This window comes from Aplidium turbinatum, chromosome 1 (genome assembly GCF_918807975.1).
Source record: "Aplidium turbinatum chromosome 1, kaAplTurb1.1, whole genome shotgun sequence".
In the NCBI taxonomy this organism is placed as follows: domain Eukaryota; kingdom Metazoa; phylum Chordata; class Ascidiacea; order Aplousobranchia; family Polyclinidae; genus Aplidium; species Aplidium turbinatum.
In genome coordinates this window covers 49,890,151-49,913,867 of record NC_137472.1, presented here as the reverse complement: position 1 = coordinate 49,913,867, position 23,717 = coordinate 49,890,151, and the positions used below count along the sequence as shown (strand labels likewise).

The 23,717-nt window shown below is 38.6% G+C and overlaps 1 protein-coding gene across 1 annotated transcript; it reads right to left on the bottom strand.

Moving 5' to 3' along the window:
* Positions 1-12,804: 12,804 nt before the first annotated feature.
* Positions 12,805-22,276, bottom strand: LOC145782178 (tubulin alpha-1 chain-like). Its single transcript, XM_082593950.1, has 8 exons — positions 22,189-22,276; positions 19,726-19,948; positions 16,211-16,315; positions 15,888-16,084; positions 15,560-15,791; positions 15,214-15,479; positions 14,741-14,934; positions 12,805-14,457 (listed from the first exon to the last, which is right to left on the bottom strand). The coding sequence occupies exons 1-8, from the start codon at positions 22,189-22,191 to the stop codon at positions 14,319-14,321; spliced, it is 1,359 nt and encodes a 452-aa protein (XP_082450076.1). The 5' UTR covers positions 22,192-22,276; the 3' UTR covers positions 12,805-14,318.
* Between the last annotated feature and the right edge of the window lie 1,441 nt (positions 22,277-23,717).

Genomic DNA, 23,717 nt, shown 5'->3' with positions numbered 1-23,717 from the left:
CTTATTTGTAGAAGACGTAGAAGAGAAAGACTTAGCCTATGATTTCGTAAAATATGATTTCATATGATTTCGTATGTAAAATGTAAAATGTTCCCGAATCGAATTTTTTTTGAGCAAGCTGTTTTGAGAGCACATGTTTTCGGGTTGACTGCTGGGTAACTAACAGTATATTCTTTCACATAATTACATTCAAGCATTTAACTGAATAGGCTACAAAATGCTTTTGAAGTAGGCTATCAGCGCTGCAGGTTCGGTTAGAGATAGATTTGCCTACATTACATAACAACTGTCCGCCCCGATAGCTCAGTTGATTAGCGCGTGACTTCGTGAACGAAGAAATTCAAGATCAAGCGGCGCTGGTTATATAGATTTGCCTACATTGCACAACAACTGTCCGCCCCGATAGCTCGGTTGGTTAGCGCGTGAACGAAGAAGCTTCAAGATCAAGCGGCGCTGGTTAATTCTACTCTCGGGGCGTGCGCTTGAGCAACGCACGTTAAGAACTGTTCTCCATTGAGCGGCATCTAATGGATGGAATAATTCCCCGACAACAAGACTTCAACAATCAGAAACATTAGGCTACTCTGTCAATCTCGATGACCGGGCCAGCGTCACTGATTTAAAGCCTCTACAAGTAGGCTATGCGAAACTGCCAGGATTAAGCTTTGCAAGAAGCTTTCCCAGACTGAGGATAAAGATTCAATCAATCAATCAAACTATTGAGTTGCAAAGCCAACAAATGTGGAAATACAAGTTTAAAATTCTTTCTCTGGCTCAACTGTGGTAAAATGTTCGATCGATGAAACCAAAATTTTATGAACTCTATGAACAGGCAACAAAAGTAGGCTAATTTTGCCCTTTGCGGTAGCCTACGTGCCGGCGTAAACCTGGAGTTTCAACTCTTGCTTTAATTAAATTCAAGCATCGCAACCAATTTCAAGAGTAAAAGGATATCAAAAGCACATCAATTGTATACTATATATGATTTATTATTTATTTATTTATTTATATATTATATATATCATTTATTTTTATATTATATTTATAAGACCTTCTGATGATCCGTTAGGTGAAACAATTTGTAAAAGCTTCAAATAGTAATAACTATATTTGATTTAATTCGCTCTGCTTTGCCTTTTTGCTTGGCATTGAGCACTTTTTGTAGTATTAATAGTTTTCATTGTTTTTTATTATTATTATATATATATAATTAATAAAACAATGAAAACTATTAATACTACAAAAAGTGCTCAATGCCAAGCAAAAAGGCAAAGCAGAGCGAATTAAATCAAATATAGTTATTACTATCTGAAGCCTTTACAAATTGTTTCACCTAACGGATCATCAGAAGGTCTTATTCAAATAGAATCATCTGCGTTTTCAATGCTGTTTTTGTAGCTGAGAATACAATTCAGTGTCATTCCAAGGTAGGTCGTGATAAGATTTCAGATTCTATTTGTATATAATTAATATATATTATTATATATATAAACCATTAGAATCTATTTGAATAAGTATGCGCCTGATGATTGTACCTGGCAGTAGGCTACATGAAACCAATGGCAGCGCAAACTTTTTGTAGTTGAAAAAATAATGGTTTACATTAGCTCTGTCTTTTAAACATTGAGCACTTTTATTTGCAACTGCTGCAATCAATTTCTGGATTATTATATATATATATATATATTATATTATTATATTATTATATTATTATATATTATATTTATTATTATTATATTTATTTTTATATTATATTTGTCCAGAATGAATTTGATAAGTCCGCACCTGTTTATGATGATGCCCTTTTGAAAAGTGGTTTTGCGGAGAGAGTTTGCTACAACCCTGCTAATAACATGCGAACATCTAGGAAAAGGAGTCGAAAAATCTTATGGTTTAATCCTCCTTACAGCTTGCAGGTTGATAGCAACATTGGTAAGGAATTTTTCAAACTCATTGCCATCCACTTTCCGCCCCATCATAGATTGCATAAAATATTCAGCCGTAATACTATTAAGTTGAGCTACAGTTGTACTCCGAATGTTGCAAGCATCATATCCATATCCATGGAGGAGTAGGAATATACTTAAAAAGTGATATTATGTATACCAAGCGTGATGACCTAACCATTATGAAAGAAAAAGTATTTGAGTCTATTTTTATTGATATTTTTGTTGGTGGTAAACAAGTGACCTGTGGTAGCATCTATCGAGCACCTGCATTGGATGCTAAGTCAAATTTGGAATTTCTTGATCTGCTTAGTGCGTGCATGAATAACATAGGTACATCAAAACAATGCTACATAATGGGAGATTTTAATTATAATTTATTGGATTATGAAAACATCAATGTAGGCAATTTTACAGACTTGATGTTCTCAAATTCTTTTTACCCACTAATTAATAAACCTACTAGAATAACTGACACCAGTGCAACAGTCTTAGATCAAATATGGTCCAATGTGCAAACAGGTAATGAAAGTCGGTGTGGAATTCTAATTAATGCCATCTCGGACCACTTTCCAGTTATGCATTGTACAAATATTGGAAAACCCTCAGTTACATGTCATCAATATACCAGATCATTTAATCTCTCAAACATACAAAATTTCTCAAATGCTCTGGAAAATATGGACATCACTTGTTGCTTAAATCAAACTGATGCTGATGAAGCTTATGAGTCATTCATAGGAGAATATACTAGTCAATTTAATAAGCATTTTCCTTTACAAAAAACACCTTTAAAAAAGAATAATTCTTGGTTTGATAGAGAACTACTACATCTATTACGAAGAAAAGAGCGTTTGTTTAAAAAGTACATAGCAAATAAAACTATTCACTCCAAAAAGAACTACACCTCTGCAAGAAACTTATACTTCCATACAGTTCAACAAAAAAAGAAGGAATTTTATAAATCTAAATTTGAAAAGCAAAAGTTTAATTTGAAAGCTACTTGGCAAACAATCAACAATCTATTAGGTAAATCCCAGTCTAAGACTAACCATGGCATCAAAATAAATGATAGTACAGTCATTGACAGATTAACTATTGCAAATCACTTCAATGATCACTTTTCCTGTGCTGCCCATTCCCTTACAAAAAAAATTCCCAAATCAAATACAATATTTTCAACATATCTCGATTCTCCATGCTCTGAGACAATTTATATTTATCAAACTACTTTGAATGAAATTAAAAATATTATTCATGCTATGCCAGCAAAAACTAGCAGTGGCATCGATGAAATACCATCCATAGTTGTAAAGTCAACACCAAACAATATACTGCATGCTTTAACTCATATATTTAACTTATCCTTAACGAGTGGAAAATTCATAAATACATTTAAGTTGGGGAAGGTGATACCTATCTTTAAAAAGGGTAGCTGCAAAGATTCAAACAACTACAGACCAGTCAGCCTACTACCTGTGTTTTCAAAGATATTAGAAAGAATCATGTACAACAGATTATACTCGTTTTTAATTAGACATAAATTTTTCTATAACAATCAATTCGGTTTCAGAAAAAATCATTCCACAAGCCATGCTGCTTCAATGCTAATAGAAAGTATCACCAGTATACTAAACGACAACTATCTTGCATTAGGAATCTTTCTTGATTTATCTAAAGCATTTGACACCATCGACCATAAAATATTGCTAGCTAAATTATATCATTTCGGAATAAGAGGCGTGGCCTATGATTGGTTCATGAGTTACCTGAGTAATAGAAAACAAAGAGTTGTTTTCAATGGCACACTATCTTCTAACATTAACAACATATCTTTGGGTGTCCCACAAGGGTCTATCTTAGGCCCTCTTCTATTCCTGATTTATGTAAATGACTTTCCTAACTGCCTTCAACACGGAACTGCAATTATGTTTGCAGATGACACCACCATTATATATAAAAATAAAACCGTTTCTGCTGTATATGATATTGCAAATCAAGAGCTTGTATGCATAGATCAATGGCTATCAACAAATCGATTGTCTCTAAATGTCACCAAAACCAAACATGTATTATTTTCAAGTCAAGGAAGCAAGACACTATCAAGCCACCCACCCTTAAATATTCGAAAAAACAACATAGAACAAGTTGCCTCAATAAAGTTTCTGGGAATAATTGTAAACGAGCATTTGTCATGGAAATCTCATATGGAAATCTTGCTTCAAAAAATAAGATCAACACTTTGCGTGACAAAAAAAATTAAGCCTTTCCTAAACAAACAAGCACTTCTCTCCATTTACCATTCTCTAGTTGAGAGTCAGATATTATATTGTATCTCAACATGGTGTCATGAAAACAAAACTACATTGCAAAAGCTACAACGTACATGCAATAACTTTCTTCGTACTGTATTTAACATTGACCGCAGAGAAAGCGTAAAAGGTGTAATGGAACTCAACAATTTAAAATCAATTAACCACATGAAAACTACAGAGATTGCAACTTTCATGTTTAAATATTCAAAAAGGCTACTTCCCACAACATTCAATGATATAATTATGTGTAAACAATCAAGTAGCCTAACAACAAGAAGTAATTCTCCTTATATTCCGATATATTGTAGAATTAACACTTGCAAACAATCAATACGGTACATGGGGCCAACAGTTTGGAACAAGCTTCCCCCTACTATAAGAAATGAATGCAAAACTGTAAAAGGCTTTAAATTAAAAATGAACAAGCTAAATCTTTCTTAAAATGATCCTATCTAAGTATTACATGCACCAAACATACTAATATTATTTTTTTTGCCCAGAAATGATAGGCCAATGTGTGTAGATTCATTAGCAAAATAGTAAGGTTGTAAGTACTCCTACTGGCCTTCTGGTTCTTGTGTTTTTTGTCCACAGAAGTTCTACAGAGTCTTCAGAAGTTTCTCCATCCTCTTCGACCAATCGCCATCTTTCGGTGAAGCGGTGGCCATGTGCTCCAACCAGTTGTTTTTTATATCAATATCTTGGACTGGATCGTCATGCTATTGTCTGATTATTTATCTATTTTTCTAACATGCCAAATTGGATTTCTTTATCACTTTTGTTATGGTTTAACGTGTAAAACATATACACGGTAACCCAAATTTATCATATTACTGTGACATGCCACTACTACTTCCCAGCTAGCGATGCCTGTCGTTTTTGCATTAATTCAACGTTTGCTAACGTTGGATCAGTGTGGAAGTGACGAGTTTAGCTGACTGGGGTTTAAAATTATCGCTTTATCAACGCAACTTTTATCAAAGCACGCTTGATATCTTCAAGACATAACTTCCCTGGGTATAATTGAATTTCCGAAAGATGATGATGTTGTTTTGCTAGTTTGTTTTATTTGTTTTCGTCATTGTTTTTAGTGTCGTCAAGTTATAGCCTATCTATTTGGTGAGTCGTGCAAGGCCTATGGTGCGTTGCGCTTGAAATGGCTTTGCCCGTGGTAGGATTTCTTTGTGGGGTTTTCTTTGCCTGCCTTGCTCTTCTTGCTATGAGCTAAACGCATCAAGACGTGTTCCCCTTAAGACCATCAGCACTCTTGATAACGCACCATGGCCGATCTTCATAGCAACTGTCCATACAAATCTTAAATATATCAGCTAAAGCTATGTGGGCTAATAAAGCTATAGCCTAAATTTATTTCTTTTTTTTTGTTTATTAACATTTTCTTTTTTTTATTTTCTTATATCTTAAATTTTTCTGAAGGTGTTGCGACCGTGCCAAATTTTTTTTTCAACTCAATAACTTACTTCGGTCACAAGCACGTTTTTAACGTTCGCGTTTTGTCGCTTCTACCTTTTTCTCGACCTTTGCTATGTTGACGTGTATTGTTTTGATATGATGGTCAGAAATAAAAACAACTGAACTGAACTGAACTGAATATTGCAGGCTGATAATGAACCATCTCAGCCTGGTTGCAATTGTAGGGTGAAGCCAGATTGTCCTTTAAATGGGCAATGCTTGCAGAAGGCCGTTGTTTACAAGGCCACCATTGATAACGGCCCAAAGGTTCTTCATTACATTGTGGTTGTGAAACTACTTTTAAAAAACGTTTCCCCAACCATAAATGTTCCTTTATGGATAGGTTTTCTGTTTTCTGTTTCCCTCTTTTGCGGAAACAGAAAACAAGATGGCGAGACGAACTCTACCAATTCGACAAACACTGGACACAAACGTGCAAAGACAGACAAAATTATAAAGATATGGGGAAGGCCTTCATTCTGCAGTGAAACAACAATGGCTGATAATGAATGAATGAATGAATGAATGATGGATAGGTCTAAACGAAACAGCACGGAACTATCTAAAGCAGTTTAGGACCTTAAAGACACGGGTGTTGATCCTAAAATAACATGGTCCATCTATTGCTGTGCTCGGCCTTATAGTGGAGGTAGTCGTAATAATTGTGGTCTCTGTTTGGCTGAAAAGTTGGCCATTCTAAAGGCCGATTGTGACCACCTTCTGAACAAGCGTTCGGAACTTGTGGGTAAATGTCGTCATAGAAACAAATTTAAACTCAAGTACTTCAAAATAAAATAAATTCCTTTTGATTTTCACAGGTTACAAATTTAAACTTCATTTGATTTTTACAGGTTATAAATTTCATTCGATTTTAACAGGTTTTAAATATAAATTTCATCCAATCAGTAGCGGACCTAGGGTATGGCACAGGGGTGCATTCCTAAAATTTTTTTTGGGGGGGCTCTAACACTTAGCTGTGTTGTTATAGACAAAGTATGTATAAGTAATCGGTGTAGGTTAGCCAACAATGTTTACCTTTTTTAAAAGGAAACACTGTTCAGTATGTTTTTACTTCTGAACATCATGTCGAAAAACAACCCATGCTAAAACATAGCTTGAAGTACAGAAAAAGGTAGAAGCAACAAAACGTGAAAGCGTGGTTGAATCCGATATAAAATTATAAGTTTGAAATTTGGCTTGGTTGCTACACTGCAATCTCCTTTGCTTTTTTTTTACTGCGTAGGCCTACACTTGAAACTCGATTTGCATGAGCTAATTCCAATCTCTTAACTCAATTGTAAACTTATTTGTATGAGCCAATCCTAAGCACACTTGCAAAAACATCGACTGCAATAGGAAAGTAAGGAAATGCAATTCTTGAAATGAGCGCTTGTGGTTGCAGATTTGCTATATAAGAACCAATAAGCTGCCAATGTGACAGTTAGGGAACGTTCAAATATTACGTAACGCCTTCGAGGGGGAGGGGGGGGTTTATGCAAAGCGTTACGTTAGCGTCACATCGGGGGGGAGGGGGTTTAAGCAAAACGTTACGTAACGCTTTCGAGTACGGAATGGTAGTTTTTAGTGCTGAATTCGTAGTGAAAAAACGTTACATGGGGGAGGGGGGGATTGAAAAAAGCGTTACGTTGGCGTTACATGGGGGAGGGGGGGGGGTCAAAAATTCGGAAAAAAAGCGTTACGTAATATTTGAACGTTCCCTTACACTAAAATCTCATTTAGTTATTAACGAACAGTTTAAAAAACTCCAATTACAGCAAAGTATATTCCAAGTTGGTGCAAACGAGATTACACAAAACAAACAGCCTGTCTGCCAGGTCTTTGGTTTTATGGGCTAAGTTTAAAGCACCACGACAGTCCTTGATTTTAGCCAGCAAACAGTTTTTGCGGAGATCTGAGTTCATTCAATGTGGGCAGCTTAGAATGCTTAACTTGAACATCCACAGCCGACCGATGAGTTTGCAACCACTTCTGAGTTGCCGCAGTGCCATTCCATAAATGAGGAGGTGGTCCATTGATGCTGATGAACAACAATGCTGAAACAAGTGATATGGTCAGCCGTGATCGTAGCTGTGTGATGACCAAGTTCATTTGTGAAAATCCACGTTCGGCTTCAGCAGAGCTTATAGAAATTATGTTTAGTAGCCTACTACGTTCTTGAGCAACTTTATCGTATCTGGTATATGACAAGGATTGTCAACATACAATCGAAAATCGGAAATAGGAGTGATGACATGAAATCTCTCCTCTATTTTTCGTAATCTCTGCTCCCCTTCTTGCCATGGAACTTCGACTGCAGCAGGCCATAACTCTGGTACAATAATTCCCAAGCTCTTCACAGAATTTTCATTGTTGGTGTCCACCATCCTGCTTCCAATGTTCTCAACCAAAGCTTAAATAAACTGATTACGATCAAAAGAAGGGTAGTCTCTACGTCGAGCTTTGAACTGGTCAAATGTTGTGCCTTTAAAGGAGTAGTTTTTTGTACTTCCGGGACTCAAGTTAACAACTTCATCAAACGAATACTTTCCTTCTTGAATAGCTTTTTTTATTTGAAGTAGAGAATTAACAGTCCATTTGACATGACGATTAGCTACTACAAAGTTGATATTCCCAGTCTGGAGAGTTTCTGACAAAAGTGATAATTGGTGATTGCTATCAACTTATGTTCGTGTGTTTTTTTGCAGTTCTGTTGTGAGAAAGCTGTTAAAGTGTTACTTGTTCAGTCGAGAAGTTGTTGTTCAGCCAGAAAAGCTGAAAAATGGAAGCTTGAACGAGCCCCCCCTGAGCCCCCCCTACATCAAGCCTTTTCGTTTTTTGGGGGGCTGAGCCCCCCCGAGCCCCCCCAGGAATGCAACCCTGTATGGCAGGCATGGCTCGAGCCATGGGCGCCACATTAATAGGGGCGCAAAAATCAGTTGGTCAAAATTAAAATTTGTGACTTACACTTTCTTCAAAATCTAATTTGCGCCCAATACAATGCAAAGATCAAAAAGGAGTCTCTTTCACTGCAGCCATTGTTAAGCAATAGAATTGTGACGTTGCAAAAACAGCATTGTGCCTCTGGCTCATTTAGCCTGACCAGAGCACTCAGTCTGTTCCAGGAAAAAATTAGCATCAAAGTATTATTGAGCCTATAAGCATGCTTATATGAAACTTTGAGACTAAGAATTAGGCTAGGTATGATTTATTTTTACGTGCTGTGCTGGCGCTGCCTAGAGCTTAGCAGTCTGAAGTTTTGAGGTTCATTCACAACTTCACAAACTGTGCTTTATGAATAGGCTATACGGTACCGTACTTTTACCTAACTTCCTCAAGTTATCAAACGGATAAAATAAACGCAATTTGTAGTAGAACACACCAATGTTGGGATTGGGAATGATTCGCTGTCAGTTTCTTTCAAAACCCGCCGACATGCCAACAAATGTCAGCGACTAATTAAATTAATTAATATTAGTTTTTAAAAAAGTCTGCCGGTTGCTTTATTTGTATCCACAGTTATCCGACAAAAATACCCGTATTTACAGGAGCACCGGAAGCGGGAGCAGGGAGGAGGGGGCGCATACCTCCCTTGCCCTCAATTTTTCTGTGGATGGGGGGCAGGGGGGGAGAAATGGTGCCCTTTTAAGCAGTGTTGTACGCGTCATGGAAATAAATTGACGGCGTCAGCGTCAGCGCGAATTGCCTAAAAACTTTACGGCGTAAGGTACTGCGTAAGCTCTTAATGAACTTGACGGCGTCAGCGTCAGCGCTATTTTTTGCCAGAGTCTCATAAAAAGCGGAAATATTTCAACCAAGTTTAAGCTAACAATAGCTATAAATAAAGAGCAGGTATTATGTTTTGAGACTGTATTGTAATTAGCTGCTTAGCCTATCTATTAGTTATTATTTCCTTACAGAAAAAACAGCAGCGCTGGTTGGTATTGGTGTGTTGTATTTCAAAGACAAGTTGAAAACGTTTACTCGGAAAGGTATCACTGTTCCAAGCGTGCTGTGATAGTTTAGCATGTATAAATCTTTTAACGAGGTCCACTGCAACAACATCGCTCTTTTTAAGGGCATAGAGCTCTTGAAATAAAGTATCTTTAACGTCCGCGAAGCCATTCATAGATTTTTCGCTTTCTGTCTCTGATCCCTCGTTCTCAATACATGGGTGATCACTGATCACCATTTGGCGAACTTCTTCCGCGTGTATTCCAGGGAGCCATTCCAACCAACGCAAAAGCCGGTAATTCGGATGAGTCGCGCTGGCCAGAAAGCATTGTGAAACCATAGGTGAAACTCTTATTGTGTAACGAGATTTTCCATGAAAGCAAAAAATGACGCATAGCGCTTGACGCTTAAAATCGGCAAAATAGTTGACGGCGCTATCACTTCCGTCAACTGAAAAATAAATTGACGGCGCTAGCCTCAGCGTCAACGTACAACACTGCTTTTAAGGTCATGTAAGCTACTGCACATTTTGCAATACGATATAACAAGTTCAGCTATATTAACTTTTAGCCTAATTATAATCTTTCATTTCTGCCTCAAAATAATATTTATGACACAAAATTCTGTATCACAGTAGGTAATTAGCCTACATCATCATAACATAACATGATGCCCTCCTGTGCCATTGTTCTTTGTATACCGGACACTCGTATTATTACTCGATGATGAGCTGATGGATGAGCATTATTGCTATATCTTATTTTAAAACTTAGAAAAAATGGCCTTTCATCAAGTGCCCTTTTTCATGATCCTACCCCCCCCCCCCAATCCAAAAACCGTTCCGGCGCCCCTGCGTATCTATAGGTCGGTCACTGCCGGTTGCATCAGCACAGCGCTCTATTGAGATGAATTTTAAGTCGGCCTATCATCATCAGCCGGTAATGCCACTGCTGGCAGATGGCCTCAACATATGTTTCCACACCATTCTGTCTTTTGCTGTTCTCATCCAGGTGATGCCAATCTTTTCTTCTAGGTCATCTCTCCATCTTCGTTTTGGTCTCCCTCTAGTTCTTCTTGCATATCTTGGTGTCCATTCAGTGGTTATCTTGGCCCATCTGTTGTCTGTCATTCTTGCTACATGTCCGCCCATTGTCACTTTAGGTTTGTCGCTGTTTCTATGACATCTTTGATACAACTTTGTTTCTGATGACATCATTTCTAATCTTGTCTTTTCTATTTATGTTTAATATTATTCTTTCCATGTTCCTTTGCGCTGCTGCCAGTTTTCTTGTTTGTTGTTTTGTGAGTGACCATGTTTCTGCTCCGTATGTTAATGTTGGCAATATTACTGTGTCCATGATGTTTAGTTTTAGGCTAATTGGAATGTTCTTGCTCTTTAAAAAAGTGCTATATTGACCAAATCTTCTCCAGCCTGATGTTATCCTTTGGGTGATTTCAGTTTCGATGTCGTTTCCTGGTGTTATCATTTTCCCTAGATATTTGTATTGATTAACCTCCTCTATCTTTTCTCCATCTATCAAAATACCCGTCCTTGGTTGTTTTCCTGCTATCTCGTTACACATTATTTTTGTCTTTTTCTAGGTCATCTTGATTCCATCTCGTTTCCCTTCTCGATTCAGTTCCTTAAGCAATTGTTGCAGAGTACATTCTGACTGTGCAAAAAGGATGATGTCATTTGCAAATCTGAGATTGCTCAGCGGTTGTCTATTAATGACAAGTCCAGTCTCAGGTTTAAGCCTCTTGAATATCTCTTCAAAGTCAAGCCTATAGGCTACGTAAAAGACTATGAAAACATTTTGTCCATGTAGGCCTATATATTAGCTATAACTGAATTATTGAACAAGCCTATTTTTAATTTAACATTTAGCCTACTTGCCCTTTTTAATTCCAAATATATAATTATAAAAGCAGACCATGAAACAAACCAATACAAAGAAAAAGGGAAGTGGGGCTGAAGGGCAAAAGTTGACAATTGACATTAACGATAGCCTACATACAACAAACCAAAGATATTAGCAAACAGTAGTAAATAGAGTCATAACAAACGTAATGAAAAAAAATGAAAAAAAATGAAAAAAAAGAGAATTTCGACACTTTAAACCCTGATTAACGTAAAGTCAATAGAGGATCCGCGTGTCAGATTATGTCCAATAATAATTCACTTGGTTGTAGGCTACAGTATACACAGCGTCAGATGAAAAAGAAAGGAGAAGCCGCGTTAACTAGTTTTTATGTGGGAAATAACTTGGAAAGGAGGCACACAGCGCAGCATTCTATCAAATTGATTAGCTCCGCAGAGAGAACAAAACTTGCACGACGAAACAATCTCACGTGACTGCCTTTGAATATAATAAAACAGCAATAACACATTTCTTCGTAATTTGTTCATAAAAGACTTATATGTAATATTTAACTTGAATTGTTAAAAAGGGCGCACATTTAAACTTTGCCATGGGCGCCATTTTGCATAGGTACGCCACTGCATCCAATTTGTTCAGGTTACTACAGGTTACTCCATCGATATTGCATTTTGCTCCTTTGTGATGTCACAAGTGTTGACATCAGTCTGATTAGTTTCAATATCATCTGAACGTTGCAATTGAGGCTTTGTGATAATGGATGAAGGTGGCCCTTTGTAATTCTGAGGTTTTTTTGCAGATTGGATTACGGTTATAATGTTTAATATCTTTTCAGGAATTACAGATTTAAAGTTTTTTTGCAGATTAAATTACAGTTACAATATTTAATATCTTTTCAGGAATTATTGATGTTTTTCAGACCCTTCTGATGATCCGTTTGAGGTGAAACAGGCTGTTAAGAATTCAGATAGTAATAACTATAGGCTATTTGATTCAATTGTATAGGCCTACCATGTGATTTCAATAAACTTGTGAGACAACTTTAAGAGGAAGGTTCTTGCTGAGATTCACAGTGCGTGTGGAAAATTAGCAACCACTTTTGTTAAATTGTTGATACGACTACTTCATGTTTTGTAACTCATATGTAGGCCTACTTTGAGTCTTCTATTATTTATGCTGGTGTGAAAACAATCCGCGCCTGAAAAGTTGAAAACCACAGGAAAAAACTCCCAAGCGTGCACTCCATTCATTTTATTACATTACACAGAAGCACCGAGATTTATCATTGTGAGACATAATTACAAAAGATCTCAATCACAGAACAATCGACACACTCAGTGGGCTTTACTTTGTAGCCTAGTTTATCTTTTTTTGACTGTTTGTTGTTTTCTACGTTTGAGTAGGCCTATTGAGGTATATAGGGTCATCAATAAACGTTACAACTTCAAACAACTGTATTTAACAAATGATAGACAATTTTGGAGTAGCCTAATATTATTGTCAAATAAATAAAGATTTAGGAAAAACAAGTTTTACTCAATGTGTCCGCCATTTGCGTCGATAACAAGTCGGAGACACTTCGAAAAGGACCTGCAAGAGTCATGAATAACTCTTTAAGGTATTTTGGTCCATTCTTTTTTCAGATTAGCCTTCAGCATTTCCAAACTTTGGTGGTGTTTAGTCGAAACCTTGCTCTCCAGGTAAGACCAGATACCAAAGTCTAGGGGGTTCAGGTCTGTAGATAAAAGAGGCCATTCTTCCTTGGAAATGAAGAACGGCACATTGGCTGAAAGCCAGTTTTGCATTCTCTTAGCTCCGTGTGAAGGGGCAAAATCTTGTTGGAATGACCAATTACGTTTTTGCAAGCGTTTCTTTTCCCAACGCAACAATGAACCCTCAAGAATATCATTTCATTAGTTTTCTTGGTTCAATTTCACTCCTTGGTCCACAAAAATCAATGGACTCCTTCCTGATTCGTTGACTGCGGCCCACACCATCACTGATGCCACCCCTTGTCTCCGAGTGACTACCCGGGGTTCCAAGTCACCATCTTGATCAAACACAACCATTCTGACTGTTATTATAATGATGCTGGACATCAAATTTCTTCTCATCGCTGAACACAAGGTTTGGCAGCGTGCCTCCTTCAATGCGTGAGAGCAGTGTTCTAGCTCTGGAGAGACTTTTCTTAATGGTATTGGCATTTAGCAACTGTTTCTTCATGTGTTGGAATGGGCTCATCTTCAAATCCTTCTTGAAAACTTTGAACATGGTTCCATAGGCCACGTTCACCTCCTTTGCCAGTTCTTGAATGGATCTCTTGGGATTTCTTCGCACCTTTTCTCTGGTTGCTTTTATCAATTTTGAAGTTCTGGCGCTTCGTGGGCGACCTTGGCCAGGTCGATTTTTGACATTTCCAGTTTCTTTGTGCCTTTTGAGATTCTCCAGACCAACATTCTGTTAATTTTTAAGGCCTTGCAAATATCACTCCTTGACTTGCCCGATTTGAAGAGCTCTACAATGGCTATTCTTTTATTCAAATTTTCATTCATGGCCTATAAAATTTAGGCCTAAAAAATATAAAATCGAGAAATAGGCTATTTAATTTATTAATATTGTAACGCTAAATATTGATGTTAAATACAGTTGTTTGAAGTTGTAACGTTAATTATATTGATGACCCTGTAATCACACCATCTTGTCAAAAATAGCTTTAAAGGAATCTCATTACAAACGCCGAAATTATTGGAAACATTCTAATACTCTTCTTCTTCATCCTCATCTGCATCTGCGTCCATTGAATCTACTCCAACTTCTTCATAATCTTTTTCCAAGGCAGCTAGATCTTCGCGTGCCTCCGAAAACTCGCCTTCCTCCATTCCTTCTCCAACATACCTAAAATATGTTTATACTTTGTGTGAGGCTATCGTTGAAACATTATTTCAGAACAAAACTGGCACAATTTTCATTAGCTCCTGTTGGACTAAATTCAATTTACTAGGGTTTCTACAAAAAGCAACTTGAGTATCAGCCTACGTTTATCATCAATTATGATGCCATATTAGCTGCTTGTTTCAGTACGTCGCAAACACGCGTGATATGAAACTTGCGTGATAGAAGACAAAAGGACGATATTGGCTAACTAAAACATCAAAGCAGAAGAGTCCAAAATACGCACCAGTGAACGAAAGCTCTTTTTGCGTACATCAGGTCAAACTTGTGGTCGAGACGTGCCCATGCTTCGGCAATCGCTGTCGTATTGCTGAGCATGCATACCGCGCGTTGTACCTTGGCAAGATCGCCCCCAGGAACAACTGTAGGTGGTTGGTAGTTGATGCCGACTTTAAAGCCAGTCGGACACCAGTCTACAAACTGCAAATAGAAGTGAAACTATCGTCATCTGATTGCTTTTATTGTTGGGAATACTTTCAATTTTTCCAACGCTCATTACATTTAAAGTTGTAACAGTAGATGTTCAGTGAGCTCTTAAAAGGGACATCAATGGTGGTTTTCATCGTGCATTTGCAGTTTGTTTATCATTTCGTTGTTTTCGATATGGACAGCTTTGTCTGATCCACATAAATAAAATAAACTTGGAGTTCTAACAAGTAGGCTGGGCAACTGAATGGATGATCACTTGGCCTACTTTACCTGGATAGTTCGTTTTGTTTTGATGGTCGCGATAGCGGCGTTGACGTCTTTTGGAACAACGTCTCCACGGTATAGCATGCAGCAAGCCATGTATTTTCCATGACGTGGATCACACTTGACCATTTGATTGGCAGGTTCAAAGCAAGCGTTGGTGATTTCCGACACCGACAACTGCTCGTGATACGCTTTTTCAGCGGAGATGACCGGAGCGTATGTTGCAAGAGGGAAGTGAATGCGAGGATATGGAACCAAGTTGGTTTGAAACTCTAAAGAAAATGAAACGATGAAACTAATTTCTAATATGAGAAAAACTGAAGTGATGCAATCTTCCATAAAGTCATCTTACCCGTCAGATCCACGTTAAGTGCTCCGTCAAAGCGGAGTGATGCTGTGATCGAGGATACGATTTGAGCCATCAAGCGATTCAAGTTGACATACGAAGGACGCTCAATGTCGAGATTGCGTCGACAGATGTCATAAATTGCTTCGTTATCGACCATAAATGCACAATCGCTGTGTTCAAGGGTTGTGTGTGTCGTCAAAATGGAATTGTACGGTTCAACAACAGCAGTGGAAATCTATATTAAATTAAAAGTATAAAAAGTCCAATTTATTAGAAGTTGGAAGTATAGTATAAAAATACAGTTTAGGTTGCAAATGAATACGAAACACACTTGTGGAGCTGGGTAAATGGAGAATTCTAGCTTGGATTTTTTCCCGTAGTCGACAGACAATCTCTCCATAAGGAGAGAAGTAAATCCTGATCCGGTTCCTCCTCCGAATGAATGAAAAATAAGGAATCCTTGAAGTCCGGTACACTGATCGGCCAGTTTTCGTGTCCGATCCAAAACAGAATCAATCATTTCTTTTCCTGTAATGTCACGTGATAAGTAAGCTATAAATTAAAACCATTCACTTGATCTTAAGTTCTTGCAAAGTCCACAATCTGTGCATTGATTGCATCCTATGTTAACTGAGTTCGGAAAAACATACTCACCTGTAGTATAATGGCCACGCGCATAGTTGTTAGCCGCATCTTCCTTCCCAGTGATCATCTGTTCTGGGTGGAAGAGCTCTCGGTACGTCCCAGTACGAATTTCATCTTGGTAGAAAAATATTCAAATCAATGGTAGGTAGGCTATAACTAAGTTTGGATTCGGGTAGCCTACACAACAATCGACTATCGAACAAAACTGCAATTACAAAGCTCTTGCATTTGTAAACGAAAAAAACGTTAAGATCAAACAACCCTGACTCTATTCTCTAAGAGAACACTTGAATAAGGCTTTTCAAGGACAGCGGTCCACTCAGTGGCGTTTAGAGGATAGATTGATTGATTGAATTTATCCTCTCACTGTGGAAGCTTCTTGCAGAGCTTAATTCTGGCAGTTTGGTATACTTGTAGAGGCTTTAAACCACTGACGCAGGCCCGTCACCGAGACTAACAGTTCGAAGTTTCCGATTACTGAAGTGTTGTTGCTGGCAGGGGCGCCGGAACGATTTTTGACTGGAGGGGCAGGATTACGAAAAAAGGGCACTTTTGTTTACTAAAAGGCCAATTTTTTTCAAGTTTTAAGATAAGATATAGCGATAATGCTAATCTATCAGCTCACTATGTATTGAGTAATGATAGTCTACAAGTGTCCCGTATACAAAGAAGGGCATCATGCTATGTTATAATGATGTATAACCTACTGTCAAGCCAAGCAGCCGGCGGCCATGACCGCTAAGTAGTGCTTGAATGACCGCCGGTGCTACCTCCTCAATCGGCCAAGTTTGGCCGCCGGTCTCTTCTAACCAATTATTTAATTTCGCAATAGAATGATCGTGCTGGATTAACTGTCGAAAATATCTAGTATCAAAGAGTGACGCAAGATTAGGTCAGCGCGTCATAATCGCCACTATTGCATTGTGCGGGAATATTTGTTATTGATGGAATATATCCATCTGCGATCATCAGCGCTGTAAGTCTTGTTTGTAATTCGCGACGTTTATTTTAACAAAGTCTTAATCCGAAGTGCTAATTTACATCGGCTGGCAAAATTGTCGTTTTTATGTCGATTCGATGTTGTCGGACATTGAATCGTTGTTAAAAAGGAGAACTAGGTTAGTTGACATCCGAGGAGAAAACATTTTTTGATCATATTTTGCAAAAATTATGCTTCTTTTAGTAATGTCCTTCGCATCATTAAAATACTTATTACCTTGCCGTCATCGTCAACACATGTCGAACGTTGTTTTTTGTTGCTAAAAAGAATTCTAGGGGAGGGGCAAACTTCTTTAAAATCAGCTACATTGGAGACACTCGTGCGAGTGTCGTTAGATGGTCCCGCAGTACTGGATTACAATCCCGATAAAGCAGTTATTGCGTGGTGCAACGATTCTATTGTAGGCCGTCGCCTAGGCCCAGACTTCAACAACGCTAAGTGATCATTTTAGCATTGTTGCAAGTTTAATTCTATTCACTTGTGCTATCGTTATTTTTATTTTGTATTTTGGCCTCCAAGCACGCAGATTTGGCCGCCGAGAAGGAGCTCCAGGTAGGCCACGATGGCTGCCGAAAAGAAAAGAGTTTTAAGGCCTGTACTGTGTTGCAAAATTTTCTGCCGTAAATATTATTTTGAGGCAAAAATGAAAGATTATAATTAGGCTAAAAGCGAATGGCAGAAATTGTTATATTGCAAAATGTGCAGTAGCTTACATGACTTTGAAAGGGCACCATTACCCCCCCTGCCCCTCCATCTGCAGAAAAATTGAGGGCAGGGGGGCATGCCCTGCCCCCCCCCCCCGCTTCCGGCGCCCCTGGTTGCTTGGAATTATTCCTGCCGCTGAATGGAGAGCAGTCCTGAACGTGCGTTGCTTAAACGCACACCCCGAGACTGCAATGGCGGATTCAGAAAGTAATTTATGGGTGGGCCTAGGAAATATCTTGGTGGGCCTTCACCAGTAATGCCACGGCGGGCCAGCATACAAAAACTTAGTGTTACCGAATATCTCTTACAAATGCTGTGAAATAGTGATGCTACACCAGACAATTTAGTGCCACTTGGTTATTCTAGGGTTAAACATTAATATGTTTTTGTTTCAAGAATCTGATTTTGGGTGGGCCCACTGTCAATCTGGGTGGGCCTGTACCAATCAGGCCCACCCGGTAGATCCGCTCCTGCGGCCGAGAGTAGAACCAGCGCCGCTTGATCTTGAAGCTTCTTCGTCCACGAAGTCACCCGCTAACCAACTGAGCTATCAGAGTAAGCATTAATACTATCGGGTTCAAGTAATAACATTTCAACAACAAAAAATTCCATTTTTCAATTTCCGTAGCAGGACTTGCGTTAGTGCTTCAAAGCCTATGCTATAAGCTACAAGTGTACAAAGCTCCCATAAACAAGCTTTCAAAGAGTTTTTCCAATCCGAAGACTAACGATTTTTACAAGCCTTGATTGTAGCATTCGCAGATTTTGTTAGGAGTTGAAATTTATATCAATCTTCAAAACGAAATTCCAGTCACCATCCCAGCAAACAGTAAGTCTGAAATTTTTCTTTTGATGTCTTCTCAAATAACGTAAATAGTCCACGCTTTTTAAGATTTAGATCGAAATACTTTTTTCGCCTTTACTCTAGCACAGGGGTGACGAACCTTTTTGCGGTCGAGGGCCACTTTGTCAATTACACATGAGTTATCGGGCCACACAACTTTTTAATCGTAACCTAGCCTACTATGCAATCTTTTAGAAGCGACTCAAGATATTATTTATGAAAATTAACAACGGCAGATGAAAGTAATAAAACCCACACAGTTGAAATTATCTTACGCAGAATCGAAACATACAACAGTACAAAATAAAAACAAATCAACTTGAGCAAAAGGATAAAGCAACAGTACTTGCAGTCTTGCACTGATAATGAAGACAGCTTAATTTTCGAAGCGTTTGCTTTCATATGAGTATAATTTCTTCTTTTTTTGGCTCTATCCTTTTTGCTCAAGTTGACTAAATGTTTCGACCATTATGCTCCGAAACAACAAATCAGTTAATGAAATTTATTTTTCAAACAACAAACAAAAGCCCATGCGAATCATACAGCTGCAGCTATCTAATGCAGCATTGCAGCATAAAATATTAAAAAATAACATTGAAGCATTGAATTTTTTTTGTTTAGTGGGATTTTTGGAAAGTTTTTTGTTTGACTAAGCGTTCAATATAATCATTATTAGGTCAAACAGACGATGTAGCAACTCTCAAAATACAAGGTGAAGTTGGTGATTAGTGTTTTCACAACTTTACCTTATAGCTTTCCTATTTTCTAACTTCAAACCCTGAAAGTTAGTGTTTAAGGCAAGAAAATAGCAAAGGAGAGGTGTACCAGTGAAGACATAAAACAGCTTTGAGATGTCTTTTGTCTTTAATGCATGAGCGATTGTCAAGTTGCTTTGCGGGCCATACAAAATTCTTTGACGGGCGGGCCGCAGGTTCGTCACCTCTGCTCTAGCACCTTCCACGCTATGCAACTCACCAACCACAGTTGGTTCAAGATCGACGAACACGGCTCTAGGAACGTGTTTTCCCGCTCCGGTTTCGCTGAAAAATGTGTTGAAAGAATCATCCCCGCCACCAATGGTCTTGTCGCTTGGCATCTGGCCGTCGGGTTGGATGCCATGCTCAAGGCAATACAGCTCCCAACACGCGTTACCAATTTGTACGCCAGCCTGTCCGACGTGGATGGAAATACATTCGCGCTGAATAATAAAAAAAGTATAACGTAAACTTTGTGCAGGTAACCGGATCAACTGTTTACAACATGACGCACCGTTAGATTCTACAGGGTGACCCAAAAAAAACGGGCCCCAACTCTAATTAGGCCCCGTTTCTTAGTGTTTCGTCCGAATGAAATGAAACTTTGGTTATAACTAGTTTATTATGTTCAAAACAAAACATCAAAACACTAGGGTCTTTGGCCTTTTTTTCTCCGTTCTACAGCATGTGTTCTAGATGGCCTCCATTTACCTCCGTGCATTTCTTGAGGCGCAGCACGAAGTTGTCTATGACGTTCTAACAGACTGACTTGGGAATGGCTCTCATGTCCTCCCTGATGGCTTCCTTGAGTTCCGTGATGGTTCTGGGTTTCCCTGCGTACACTCTGTCCTTAAGATAGCCCCAAAGGAAAAAATCTGGGGGGCTTAGGTCTGGGCTATGGGGTGCCCACTCAAAATCAGTCTTGAGACTGATCACTCGGCCTCCGAAGATCTCTTTCAGCCAATCTCGCGACAGGTTTGAGGTGTGAGAACTTGCCCCATCTTGCTGGAACCAGAACTTGCTCATGAGCGACGGGTAGAGGGTCTGGAGCTCACTCTTGAAGGTTTTGAGGACCTCCACATACCGCTCCTTGGTGACTGTCACTGCTGCGCCAGATTCTTCGATGAAGATTGGTCCGATGATGCCTCTGGCCGAGATTGCAGCCCACACAGTGCACTTAGGAGAGTGCAGGGGCTTGGTGGCTACTTCGGTGGGTCTGGAGGACCCCCAGAAGACATTTGTCTTGGAGTTCGCCTTTCCGTCAAGATGGAAGTGGGCTTCATCTGAGGTCCAAAGGAGGTTAAGGAAACCTGGTGTCTCCTCGATTTTCTCGAGCATCTTGACTGCCATAGCGCTCCTCTGCTTCTTGTCTGAGGCTGTAAGAGTCTGCATCGTCTGTATTCTGTATGGGTAAGCCCTGATATCGTTCACCAGCACTCTCCTGCAAGTCTCACGGGACATACCGAGAGACTGACTTCGTTTACGCACAGAGCGTTTCGGACTCTGCTGGAGAGACTCCCTCACACATTCGACTAGCTCGGCTGTCCGCTTCTTGGGACGTCCCGAGTGGCCTGGACGGTTCTCACTGGCAGCGTTGAGGTTTTCCACGGTCCCATACTTCTCGAAGTGGTCCACCCAGTTCAGAATTCTGCTTTTGGATGGAGCCTTTTCACATTCGAACTGATGCATGAAACTGTGCTGGGTTTTCTTAAACGAGCTTGTTTTGTAGTAAAATTTAACACAGTGTATTCTTTGTCCCAGCTCCCACTGGGGTGTTGGTGTACTCACGGTAGTTGCTTTTGCCATGTCCTATAAAATAAGGGCAATCGGTGAATAAATAAAGGAGATATGACATAAAGTGTACGCGGGGCCCGTTTTTTTTGGGTCACCCTGTTAATAGAAGACTACGCTTATAGTTGCATACACAATAAGGAAATTCTGTTTTGGAAAATATAGGAAACAGTCTCAAATGGGCTGCTTCTTGAAGCAGGCGTTTTAACATCTTCTTTCTTCATGTGCCAGATAATAGAAATAACGCTTTAAGGCTTGTTTTTTGTGCTTTTTCCTCAGGTACTAAATTTGCCTGATTTTTCTGCTTTGAAAATGTGATAGGTTTTGGCTTCAACGTAGATTTCTTTCGTTTTGTTGTTTAATTTTTACAATTTTTTTTATACAGTCGCTTACTTTCTGCTACATTTTAAACGGGTAAGCTAATCATTACCAGAATTCTCTACCTGAACGTTGGTAATGTCTGATTGACAAAGTGTTAGAAACGATACAGATTTATACTTAGCCTACAAGACCATGAAATAGAGTATAGATAGACTGATAGTTAGCTTATTTTACACGAGAAGAACTTACTATGTTTTTAAATTAGATGCTTGGTGAATACAAGCTAACAATTTCATACACTTTCCACTTTTGATGTCACAAGCGCAATCGTTTCCTTTTGGTTAACTTCACAAAATGTGTCGTTTTTCCTCACTACTGTATGCAAAGTGCATGTGAAAATCACAGTGAAGCTAACCAAACCAAATCTCAAACTAATTGAAAAATATTTGAAACAAACAATTGAAGCTGCAGTAGAAGGTGCAATAGAAAAAAAACGGAAACATCCGGTTTTAGTTTTAATTATTTTTACTTATCCGTTAAAACCTATATTGCACTAACACAGCAAACTTACCATATTGTTGAATTGTAGATAAACAGATGAGAAATATTAAACTGAAAATAAACTCGCCTTACCGCAATTTTGTTACGTTTTGCAGGTTTGGAATACAAAGCACAACGCCCTTCCCTTTACTTTTATAGCTCTTTCGATCATTACGTCATCAAGGGAATTTTTGATTGGACGAGAGTGTATCACGTGATATGTTGAAAAGCATTGGCAATCTAGTGCAGGTCTGAAGGAACAGATGCTGCAGCAGGTTGATGAATTATTCAGTTCTTTCGGCTAAATGATTTTCAATCGATCGTGTGATCTGGCAACGAGAGCTCACAAATCGACATTAGCGAGCGTTGCATCAACTAAACAATCGCAGGTTTTTGCTGCTTGTCACTTTCTTCATATCAGAAAAGTTTCACGTCAAGCTAAAAAATCAATAAAACAATGAAATATTTATCATTGCTTACTCAGCGGACGGTTTGAATGATACCGAACAGAACAACGCATCCTTTTTATTGCAATAATACTTTGTAACCTAACAATATAAGCAAAAGCTGTAAAAATGAAGTACAGTAGCCTACAGTAAAGCTACTTTGCAAAAGTTATAAATCTTTTGTAGTCTACAACAAATATATAAAGCTTAGTAAGCTAACGTTCACGCAAAAACCATACGCGCATAACATGAATAAACAAGTAAAAAAGTTTAAATATTTTCAGCACATCGTTGCGTCTTCATTAGGAATAGTCCAATACGCATAATCAATTTGAACTACTAATTGCCACTTATTTTGACAAGATTTTCCAGGCTATATTTTGCATATTTAGCCTTCCTATTCATTATTAGGCTATTCCTGATGAGAATACAACGATGTGTTGAAAACATATGAAAGTTCTTGCTTGTTTATTATATTAACTGCAGACAGAGGCACACCGTTTCGGCCTTCAGGCCTTCTCAGTGCAGTAGGTACGCTGGGTGCCATATTTTTTTGCGTCAACAAACCTAATAAAAAAACGGTTAAACCCTTTGACATTACTAAGTTTTATACGTCTGTAGTAAAACAAAATAATTTCCCTACCAAGGCCCTTACATATGCTAAATGTCACTCCCACAGTTAACTTTTGTACGTCCGTGGTAAAACAAAATAAGTTCGCTACCAAACTTCTTCTGTATTTTTACGCAGACCACCCACATATGCAGAAAAGCACTCCCGCAGTTTAAGTAAAAGGGAACTGAATTAGGGTTCAATATAGGGAAATTAATGTTTTTACGTTGGCTTAGACTAGAGTATGGAAACCTTGAAGCGATGCAAAATAATCAATCTTTCTACCTGGAGTACCCAGTGAAATGCATTAATAATGGAGTTGCACCATTCGGAGGCTGGATTATATCATAGCATGGTAAACGATCTGGATGATGAATCAACGAGTTTCTACGTTTAACCTTTTGTCCTAATCCTTCGCTCAATCACATAGAATTAGTCCTTTGAGAGAAGAGAACATTGGTAGGAATATTTTGAAGAGCCTATAAAGCATCTTCGTCTTCTTTT

Coding starts and splice junctions, on each gene's coding strand:
- LOC145782178 (XM_082593950.1), bottom strand. Junction 16,085..16,210: donor GCGTGGCCATTATACTACAG/GTGAGTATGTTT, acceptor GTGACATTACAG/GAAAAGAAATGATTGATTCT. Junction 15,792..15,887: donor CCATTTACCCAGCTCCACAA/GTGTGTTTCGTA, acceptor AATTTAATATAG/ATTTCCACTGCTGTTGTTGA.